The following is an 11,560-nucleotide window of genomic DNA, read 5'->3' as shown; positions in this document are numbered from 1 at the left end:
ACCTGGAAAGAACTACCCGGGAAGCTTCAAAATGCATATTCTCAGGCACCCTCAAAGGCTGATTCAGTACATCTGAAGTGGGGCTCAGTAATGAGTAATTTTTAAAAAAGCTAGCTCCCCAGATGCTTCTGATGCAGTGTTAAGTTTGATACCACCGAGACAGAATATTTCAAAAAACGGGTTGATCTTTTTCAACCACAGATCTTTGCCATCTGCAGGGCAGGGATCAAGATGTAAAAAGCCCAGTCAGATAAGAAAAGAACCTCATAAGAACAAAATTTCAACAAAATACTTCACAGTAATAATCACAGGAGATAAACAATTATCTTCAAATTTAAATTTATTAAGACATTCAGCCTATGTCTGTCAGTCTACATCCAAGTTTGCTACTAAAAATAAAATAAGTCACATCCCACATTAGGAATACCAAGTCTGAAAAACACTTTTTGAGGCAAGCCTATTGTATAAATAAATGACTAGTTTCTTTTCATATCAAAATTCCCATAAAAAATTACATTCCCCCCTCCCCAGTTCTACCTATAGCCACGATGAATGTAAAAATTTAAATATGACATATCCTTGTCAAAGAAAAGGTGCAAAATCTATTAACAGCTTTAAAAGTGGCAACTGCAGAGTGTGATCATACAAGTATGTATTCATTCCCAAAGTGCAAATATTGCCATAATTTAACACTGTTTTGATTCAGTTGCAATAATTAAACATTACACAGGATTGAAAAGTACACCTACGGCCTTTATCAGTGCCCTAAAGCCCTTCCCACTTTGGCCCCCAAACTATAGTGGGCTCCAAAGGGTTCATTAGAGTTTTAGTTTACTTCACACAGCCAATACAGTATACGATATATTAACAAAAGTTTCATATACATCAAAATATTGAAGACTCCATCATAAAGTTCAGGAGTCTCAGATGACATGAATGCACCCGCTAGGCCCAAATGCCCACCCTCCCCTCCCCCAAAAGCACATACGGAATATGAGCGTGCTTCAATCTTTGAATATAATCAAGGCTTTTACATCTTTGATTTCACTTCAGTGCTGTACAAAACTCAATAATCTCCTGACCAAGTTCCAATTAACTGAGAAAAAGGGAGGTGGAGAACAGGGCCGGTAACTACTCATACTTTGTAACAAGAATAATCTTGTCCCAAAGAAAGTGAAATGTCTGTTCCACTTCTGCCTGCTTCTTCCCATGCTGTCCTTCCCATGCTCTTTAACCTCCTTTCCTTAGCCCCTTTCAAACACTCAAATCTGGTATTATTTATCCCTTACAATCAGGGACAGTTTCTGAAGTTGTTGAGGTTGAATTTTCTTGGCAAACCTCAACAAAACATCAGCACAGAATATATAAATACATTTTCATTAGCATACATTTCAAATTTTCTCCCACAATGTCAAGGGAATGAAAGCAGGTGGTCTCCACTGAGAGTACTTCCTGGATTAGATCCTTGGAATGTCAGTTTCCTGCCTATCATCTCATATACTCCTCAAATCTGAGCATGAACTGCCCCTTGAGTTAATGACTCCTCCAGAATATCAAAGTGTTATTCCTGCTTCTTTACTTCTAGGCTGACCTCGAGAGGGCATGCTTCATCTTTCGCACTGAGAGGATGTTCCTTGGGATCAAAAGTCCCTTCCTGGTTATCTGATGTTCTGGCAACGTGTTCATTACTGTCACTAGGATTTTCTTGTATCCTGGTCCCTCTAGGATGCTCTTGATCTGGGGGTTCAGTACCTTCCTGAAGCACAATGTTTTGCTCAGCTCCAGCATTAAGTTGTGGAACTGGCTCAGTTCCCAATCCTGGAAGCTGGGAGGAGTTTTTAAGGTGGCAGTGACACAGAGGACAGGTCTCCTGAACATACAGCCATTTCTTAAGACATCCTGCATGGAAGAAATGACTGCAAGGCGTGATTACAGCAGATTTCATGTCCTAAAATAGGGGGAAAAAAAAAAAAGATACCTTATAAATGCCTATTATCTAAAAACTCTGGTGCTACTCCCAAATGTTCCCCACAATGAAAAACTTCTAACACAGATCTTAGAATAAAACTCATTTTATATTTGAATAATAATCCTCTTGCAATCAGAGATTTCCATATACAAATAAAAGAACAATGGCTAAATAATTAAAAGAAGTAAAAACCAAAAATGAAGAAGAACTCATCCTTCCTGAGTTCCTAGGATGAAACCCAAGGGTTACACAATTGCAGCAGTGTGATTACTAGGTCTCTGATGGTATGACACCAGTATTAATTATAACCTCAGAAAATCTAATATTAGAGACAAGACTTTTTCGCAGTTATGCTTCAATACAACTGAACAGATTACTCATAATGAGATTATTTACAAGGAGACCAAAATTGTAACAGCCACAAAATACCAGGGTATTGGCAAGGAAGTGGCAATTTCATTAGGGCCAATATATACCCAGTTTTTAAGATTTGGTCTGTATAAGCCGGGTTTCTCATCCTACATCAGAATCACCTGGGGTACTTGTAAACAAGACATATTTTGGGGCCATCCAAGACCTATGAATCAGGATGTCTGAAGATGGGACTCATAACTCTACAGTTACAACAAGCCACCCACGTGATTTTTATCACACTCCAGTTAGATAACCACCAGAATACGGAGTGGTATACTGTGTATTAATAGTCCTTGTATTAAGAAACATTTGTGGAGGGATGGCTGAAGACATGAAAATTGTAAGAATATACACATCTTGGTGACCCAACCATAAATTTTGTTTAAAGTTCCCAAACAAGGAGCTGTGGCTATCCCAGAATTCCTTGCCAAGAACTGGTAACACTTGGGAATCAATTTTAAAGCAGAAAGCCATCCAAGGAAAAGCAGCCAGCTAGGGAGCTAAGCAAGTTGACTGTTATTTTCTACGTGATATCAGCAGGTAGGTCTAGCATCTCAAAAAAAGTGATGTGACAACAGGAGACATAAAAAAAAAAGACTCTTGAATCCCAGATATGAAATAGATTTCAGTGGCTAAAACTGATGTGCTCCAGATCTGTTTTTGATGTGCTTTGTCCTGAGTACAATCAGGCTACCTAGGTCAAAGGGGCTGGAGATCACTTTAATAACAAACACAGAACTAAGAGAATGACTATTGTTCAACCTGGGAGAGGAAACCTACTTCACTCCATGTCACCCCCAAAATGGAAAAATGCAATCTGGAAAACATTTTTTTTTTTTTTGCTAGTACCCCAAAGTATGCTCTATTCACAATAAAAAAAAGTGGTAGTTACAATATACTATCTGGAGAAATTCTTATTTGAAAAAGAATAGGCTAATTTTTTGTTTATTTCCAAACTGATTTAATTATCTTTAATTTTTATATAAAAGGCAATCAGCTTGTGCCAAAGATGACAGGCAGACCAACCTCAATTGTACAACAACTGATGGCCTTTACCTTATCTGTTCACCACCACCCCCACCCCCATACACCCAAACCTGGGCCCCAAAGGCTTGTATCTGTCTTATAAATCCAGCAACACACGGGCAAGCACATACTCTTTCCACAAACTAGAAGGAAATGAGTCAGAATCTTGGCACACCACTTTTCAAAAGTTGCTGACTCCTGATTGATAGTATTATTTCATAATATGTGTGTGTGTTCGTGTGCGTGTGTGTATTCAGGAGTAAAAATAAAATACACCTGACCTGTTTTTCCTTTATATATGGGTGAGCAATAATGTTGAAAATAACAACAATGAATTAGAATCCGAGGACCAAATTAAAAACTTAATTTAGAAATAGAATGGAGGTATTTTATCAGGTCTTTAATAATTTTTGCGGCCCATTTCTTTACACAGGAGATAATTCTGCCTGGAAATTTCAGGTTGAATTCAGTTAACGCGGTTAAAATTCTAAAGGATATACCACATTATATGTCCCTGCCTGCCTGGATTCTTACTGTGCAAGTTACCTGATAACAGATGGCACAAATATCATTGTGTTTCTCAAGCTGCTCTTTAGTAGCAATGGGTAATGATTTGATCTTGTTCACAGCATCCCTGCGGAGAAGAAAACTCTTCCACCCCAGCTGGGCCCGAAGCCACACATTATAGTAGGAATGGATGAAGATGATCATGGAGCCCATCACTGTCCATTCTCCAAAGATGGTCTCTGAGACTCCATAGGCCACCACGCAGAGGGCCACGAGGAACTCCAGCAGACGGTAAGTGCCGTTCACATAGTAGATAACATCATCCATGTTTTCCACGGGCTCTTTTCTAAATTCCTCAACCATAAATAAGACATAAATAAAAAGTGTTCCCAGAACCTGGAAAAAAAAAAAAAGTATGCATATTAATACATATGTATAGTCACTAAAAAAGCTTTCTTAAAAATTTTAAACAATAAATAACACATACCTGGTACTTTTAGGATGCCGTATTTAATATCTAAATAGTAATTAAAATGTGGGTGATTTTAATAATACAAGTATTCGATACCGGAAAGCCATACCTTAGGACCTAATTCTCCTAAAATGACCCTCTGATTAGGTATCAGGTTTCTGACTCATCCCTTCCCCTTATTCCCTAGGCCACCAACACCTATCAATTAGATCTCAATCCCTAATTCCATGGTTTTTCCTGTTCCTCAACTCTGAAAATGCTTTTACTTATACTACAACAACAGTTGGAGGCTTCAATATACCACTTCCAATAAAATATAATATCCAATCAGAAGACCAATGAAGAAATGGAGTACCTGAACAACACTATGGACCAATTAGACCTAATGGACATGTACAGCACACTGTACCCAACAGCAGAATACACATTCTTCTCAAGTGCACATGGAACATTTTCCAGGATAGACCACACATTAGACCACAAATCAAACCTTAATAAATTAAAACACTGAAATCACACAAAGTATCTTCTCAGACACAGTGGAATAAAGCTAGAAATCAGTAACAGAAGGAAACCTGGAAATTTTACAAATATGTGGAAATTAACCTACACACTATTAAACAATCAATTTTAAAAAATGAGGGATATTTTCAAGTGGGTGTTTAAAATATTAACACACTGAAAGGCTCTAAAAACTTTTAATATTTTATAATTAATAATAAATTTAGATTCACACGACAGCTCTGCATCATACCATTTTGAAAGAGAGAAACTTAAAAAGCTTAATTACATTAATAAGTAAGTACAGCCATATAGATAGGTCTAGGATTTTAATAATTGCCTTCTAACTCCTATGCTCAAATAAAGCAACATGTTCTAGAAAAGAGGATGGGGAAGCAGTCACCTGTATTGGCAACTTATAATCATTAATCTTGAAAAGGTTTAATTCTTTTTCCAAAAGAAAAAATAAGAAAATCAGCTATTATATAAAATTAATGCTAGGCTTACCTGAAGAGAGGTGAGGATGCTGCTGGAGATAATGATAAGAAGCCAAAAATCCATGTGGAAAAACTGGCAAATCATATAAGCCATATAAGCAGGGAATACCAGTAAAAATAAACAAAGGCTCACAGCGCGGAAGTGTTTCCATAAACTCCTGGAGAAAGATAAAATTATTTTTTTAAAGTGCCTGCCATCCAGCAGCACAACAATTACATCAACAACTAACAGTTCTTGTACCATAATTAAATCTCCCAAATATTTTACCCTCTCAGAATTCTTAACAGCTGTACAAATCAATTAGACACTAAATAGTATTACTTCAATTGTTACACATACATGTCTTATCCCTCAAATTTAAATTCTTGAAAAAGGACCATAACTCTATCCATAAGCCTCACATCTCCTAAGCACAAAGGCTTGTGTGGAATAGGTGCCACATAAAACTTGCTAATTTGTTTCTGCTTGATATTTTTCAAACTATTTTTCATCTATTATTTCCTTTTCTTACCTATCCACCAGCTACCCATGTGCAAAGTTCTCTGAAGTAAGGACAGACGTTACCATAGTTATTTCATAGAAGAATAAATAAACAACTTTATACTCTTAAGGTACCCAAGAATTGAAGAAATTTGTCAGACCTAGATTGAAGTTTCTAATACCACCCAAACCCTACCTGTTGCTAAGAGTGAAATACGTACACAGGAGACAGCCCCTGGCTATGGCAGAAGGAGAATACCAATTGGTTTGGGATGCAGGTAAAAGACTTGGCCTCTGAATCTGTTTTTTGCTTTTGTGTACTTCTTCATATATTATAACATTCTAATAGATCATTCTTTAAATATACTCCAATTTAAGGCAGATCAGATACTACCTTCTAAAAGAAAAATACATTAAAAAGAACACAAACTTTCCCTAGCAAGTACTTTAAGCAGAATTCTGAAAAATGCTTCCATGCAATGGAAAAAAGGTGTGATTTTCCTCCCCTAAGATTTTACTCATAAAGCTCTTTATCTTAAATACCCCATTTATGAGGAAACCACCAAGCAATGTTGGGGATAATTTTTTAATATAATGGTCACAAATCTAAAATGAAACCAGCATGATCCAAAACAATGTTTCCCCCTCTTGAAAACATTCAATTTATGAAAACTAAGTATTCAGACATAAAATTATTCTTTAATGACTTCATATAAAACATGAACACAGATTAATAAAAACTATTGTGAAGAAATATGGGTTTCAACCAAAATAATTTAAAGCTTATGGCTGCAAGAAAATTAAACTGTTTTAATTAAATATCAGCATCCTTGATATGTTCTCAAATTCATGCAAAATGTCTCAAGGAGATCAAATTAAGAGTACTATATACCATCTTTCCTACTTTTAATTATAACTGAGATGGGGAATAAAAATTAGTCACACACAAAAGTTCAATGCTCTATTGTGTGACACCACCTATAATTAATAATTCAGAGGTAAGAGTGAATTTACAACAATAAAAACTAAAGCTAAGTACTTTGCAAAGTTTATCATTTCTATTATCAGAGGTTAAGGGACAAACATAAAACTATCAGTAGCTCTGCTTTAAAATTCAAAGCATGAACAAATAATTTTACTTTTTTTTTAAAGAAAGAACAGCAGGAAGGAATTAGTGTACTAACAGTTGAACTATGTTAGATGGGTGAATTATAGGTGATTTTCTTTAACGGGGTGATTTGCCTTAAAACCTTAAATATATTTTTCAAAATCAAGTTGGCTTTGACCTATTTATTGAAAACACGTATTTATTAAAAAACATATACATATTTTTTAATTTTATTTTGAAATAAATTCACTTACAGGAACAGTTGCAAAAACAATACAAACCCCATACACAGAACTCCAGCATACCCCGACCCCGACCCCGATCCACCAACTTTAACATCCTGTCACACCATTTCTTTCCTTCCCTCCCTCTCTCCCTATCATCCATCATCTATTGCTCTGTCTTCCGAACATAAGAGAGCAAGCTGCACACATCCTTGAACAAACAATATAAATCACATATATATTTTCCATGTACAAGAACATTCTTTTATGTAATCCCATTAAGTGCAGCTAAGAAGTTCAAGAAATTCAACATTGATACAAAGCTTACATTCTATATTTCCTTTTTTTTTTCTTTTGTCCCAACTGTGTCCCTTTGAGCCTCCTCTCCTCCATCCTCAGATCCCATCCAGGGTCATCCTTGGCATTTAATTGTCATTATCTATTTAGACTGCTCTTTTTTTTTTTTTTAATTGTGGAAACATATTTACAGCCTAAATCTTCCCATTCCAACCCCTCCCTAGCATTCCATTAGTGGGATTAATTACATTTGAATGTTGCAATGCTATCACCTTCCCACCATCCATTACTAGAAATTTCCCTTCACCCCAAACAGAAACCCTACACTCATCTCTTAACTCCCCATTGCCCCTTCCCCCACTTCTTGTAACCCTTACTCTACTTTTCACCTCTATCATCATATACTCTGATACTTTCTTTGTGTTTACCGTGGGGCTTAAATTTAACCTCTTAAATCTATAACAATCTTGTTTTTCTATGATACCAACTTAACTTCAATAGGACACGTAAACTATGTTCCTATACTCCATCATTACCCCACCTTTATGTAGTTCTTGTCAAAAAATTACATATTTTACATTGAGTCGAAAACCACTGATTTATCATTACAGTTTATGTATTTTAGATCCTGTAGGAAGCAAATAGTGGAGTTACAAATCAAAAATACAGTAGTATTGGTATGTATATTTACCATGTGATCTTTACTGGAAATCTTTATTTCTTCATGTGGTTTCAGTCAATTGTTTACTGTCCCTTCCTTTCAGCCTACTCAATTCCCCTTTAGCATTTCTTATAGGACTGATCTAGTGGTGACGAAATCCCTCAGCTTTTGATTATCCAGGAATGTTTTCAACTCCCCCTCATGTTTACCCTCCAGTTGTTTGTGAATTTTCTGAGTCTCTGATGGTTATTGACTTCTATTTGTATTCCACTGTGGTCAGAGAATGTGCTTTGAATAAATTCAATTTTTTAAAAAAATTTATTGAGGCTTGTTTTATGTCCCAGCATATGATCTATTCCGGAGAAAGATCCATGATCACTATAGAATAATGTGTGTCCTGGTGATTTGGGATATAATATTCTATATATGTCTGTTAAATTTCTCTATATTTCTCTCTCCTTTCTTCGTTTCTCTGTTGATAGGGCTCCCTTTAGTATCTGAAGTAAGGCAGGTCTTTTATTAGCAAAATCTCTCTGCATTTGTTTGTGAAAAATTTAAGCTCTCCGTCAAATTTGAAGGGGAGTTTTGCTGGATAAAGAATTCTTGGTTGGAAATTTTTCTCTCTCAGAATTTTAAATATGTCATGCCACTTGCCTTCTCACCTCCATGGTGGCTGCTGAGTAGTCACTACTTAGTCTTATGTTGTTTCCTTTGTATGTGGTGAATTGCTTTTCTCTTGCTGCTTTCAGAGCTTGCTCCTTCTCTTCAGTATTTGTCAGTCTGATTAGAATATGTCTTGGAGTGGGTTTGTTTGGATTTATTCTATTTGGAGTTCACTGGGCATTTATGCTTTGTTTATTTACATTGTGTAGAAGGTTTGGGAAGTTTTCGCCAACAATTTCTTTGAATACTCTTTGTAGACCTTTCCCCTTTTCTTCCCTTTCTGGGACACCAATGAGTCTTAAATTTGGACGTTTTATTTTATCTATCATATCCCTGAGATCCATTTCGATTTTTTCAATTTTTCTCCCCCTTCTTTCTTTTGCTCTTTCATTTTCCGTTCTGTGGTCCTTGAGGACACTGAATCGTTGTTCAGCTTCCACTAGTCTTGTACTATGAGAACCCAGAATCTTTTTAATTTGGTCAACAGTTCTTTTATTTCCATAAGATCATCTATTTTTTTAATTTACTCTTGCAGTTTCTTCTTTATGTTCTTCTAGAGTCTTCTTCATGTCCTTTATGTCCTGAGCCATGCTCTAGTTGTTTGACTTCAGTTCTTTGATTAATTGTGCCAAGTACTCTGTCTCTTCTGATCTTTTGATTTGGGTGTTTGGGTTCGGGTTCTCCTTATAGTCTGGTTTTATCATATGCTTAAGATTTTCTGTTGTTTTTGGCCTCTTGGCATTTGCCTTACTTGATAGAGTTCTTTCTGGATATAAAATGTACCAATCTCTAATTTATCAGATCTACAGTTTGGTGGCATACACTTTCTCTAACTAGCCAGCAGATGGCGCCCGCGAGTCACCTATTCTCCTCAAGTCAGTTCTCCCCAACTTTGTCTTTGTGGTGTGTGGGGATCTGATTCTTGTGGGGTTCAATTGGTGCACTAAGTTTGGGTGTGTTGTTGGTGCTGTCTACCCTGAATGTGGGGCGTGTGTCTGAGCAGTTAGGGAGGGAGGGCAGCTTTAATAATCAAACCTCCCAGGTATTCCCAGCCAGAGATTTAAGGCTGTTGCAAGAGTCTAAGCCTTCATTTCAGTCTTGCCACAGACTGTCTCTGCTGCTGACCCACAAGTGCTTGGTATTGGCGTATGGTCCCTGGGATTTCCGAGTGGGTCCCCTTTCCCAGCAGTGCTCTTCCAGGACCTCTGCTGAGGGAAGGCTGTACCACGTCACAAGTGCGCACCAGCCTTCCAGGGAGGCCCTGGGCTGCTGGCCATGCAGGAGCGTTCCCAGCCTGCTGTAAAGATGGTTGAATGGGGCGTGTTAATTTCCCCTTTTCACACAGCTCCGCCTTCCCAGCTCCGGGACAATTAGCTGTTGGTGCACTAATGGCCACTGTTTACGGCCGATACTGTGGTGTGTGCGCAGTGCTGCAGGAAACACTCCCCGTCACACTGGGACCCTTGGTGCAGCTCTGGGCTATGGCTCCGGGCCTAGACAGGAGCGTCTCCAGGCCGCCGGGGAGATGGCTACAAGGGGCGTGGTTTCTTTCTCCTTTTGGCTCCCCTCTGCCCCCTGGCCCCGAGACAATCAGCAGCGGGCTATCCTCCATGACAGACACCAAGACGTTGGGACAGCATGCTCCTGCCGTGCTTCACTGCGCGGTTCTCACCATTGTAACTGCAGCTGCTCCCGGGTTTTGTTTTTTTGTTTTTAAAAAGAACTAGTCCGTCTCCAAACGCCAACCCACGGTTTTCCCACACAGCAGTGTGGTCGCCAGACTTTCAGCTGGCTCACTCACTCGTTTCAGAATGCAGAGTTCTGGTTTCACGAAATGCATGGTCCCTGTGGATGTAGCAGACCTTGTCTCACTGGTGCATCACTGGAAATCGTGTTCTGGGTCACTTTCTGGCTTTTATCTAGTACTTTTCACCGAGGTGTTTCTTTGCCTTGTCTCACTTAGCCACCACCTTAGGTTCTCCTCACATATACATATTTAAATATATACTCTCACACACAGAAAGTTTATACAATATTCTGATGAGTTAAATCTATTTGAGTTTTTAAAAATACATTCATATGAATCTGATTTTGACATAGATGTGTATACATACACACATAAATCCTTATTTAAAGGAATTTAAACTTAAAAGCAAACAATAGGAAAAAATGAGAGACCATGTTCCAACAGTATTACAACACTAAAATGAAAACAAAACAAATTTTGCACTCACCCCAATTTGTTTCTTAAAAAGCTTGCCTAATGAGAAGCTGCTATATAACTTGAGTAAACAGATTATAGCCCTAAAATTCCTTTTTATAAACTGCAATAACATTCATAAATAAAAGCAGAGACTATCTTTCTAGCTAAAATTATCTCAGACATCTTTTTAAGCTAAACACTTGAAATTACCTATAGCCCAAGCAACTCCAAAGACACAACTAAAAATCTTTTCCCCCAACTATTACTTTATGCTGTCAGAGAAACAGTATTTCATTAACTATAACTAATTCTCTTAATTGTTCCTCTACTTTGAAAATTAATCTTTTTCATTTCCTATTTTAATCCCCAGCAAATTAACTGAATTATCATAATCCTTGGTTTGTGATGGTTCATCATTGGTCTGTGCATGGCCCTCCTTTACTTACTTAGTAATTTAATTTGTTATTTTAAAGAATGTAAAAATCACCCACGATAATAATTTTCAACAAAGCCTAGGGCCTGGACAATAACCCACAT

General features: G+C 37.4%; 1 protein-coding gene across 2 annotated transcripts in view; it reads right to left on the bottom strand.

Moving 5' to 3' along the window:
• Positions 1–322: 322 nt before the first annotated feature.
• Positions 323–11,560, bottom strand: part of RNF145 (ring finger protein 145) — a 69,781-nt gene continuing 58,543 nt past the window's right edge. For both annotated transcript variants that reach the window (XM_037798812.1, XM_037798811.1), the window contains exons 9-11: positions 5,397–5,544; positions 3,956–4,312; positions 323–1,948 (exon numbers count right to left, since the gene is read on the bottom strand). In XM_037798812.1, the coding sequence (XP_037654740.1) occupies positions 1,562–1,948; positions 3,956–4,312; positions 5,397–5,544 (892 nt within the window). In that variant the 3' untranslated portion in view covers positions 323–1,561. The remainder of the gene's footprint in view (positions 1,949–3,955; positions 4,313–5,396; positions 5,545–11,560) is intronic.

The sequence above is a fragment of the Choloepus didactylus genome, chromosome 11 (assembly GCF_015220235.1).
Source record: "Choloepus didactylus isolate mChoDid1 chromosome 11, mChoDid1.pri, whole genome shotgun sequence".
NCBI classification, from domain to species: Eukaryota; Metazoa; Chordata; class Mammalia; order Pilosa; family Megalonychidae; genus Choloepus; species Choloepus didactylus.
Note: the sequence above shows the minus strand (reverse complement) of the source record. Positions and strands in the feature narration are given on the sequence as shown.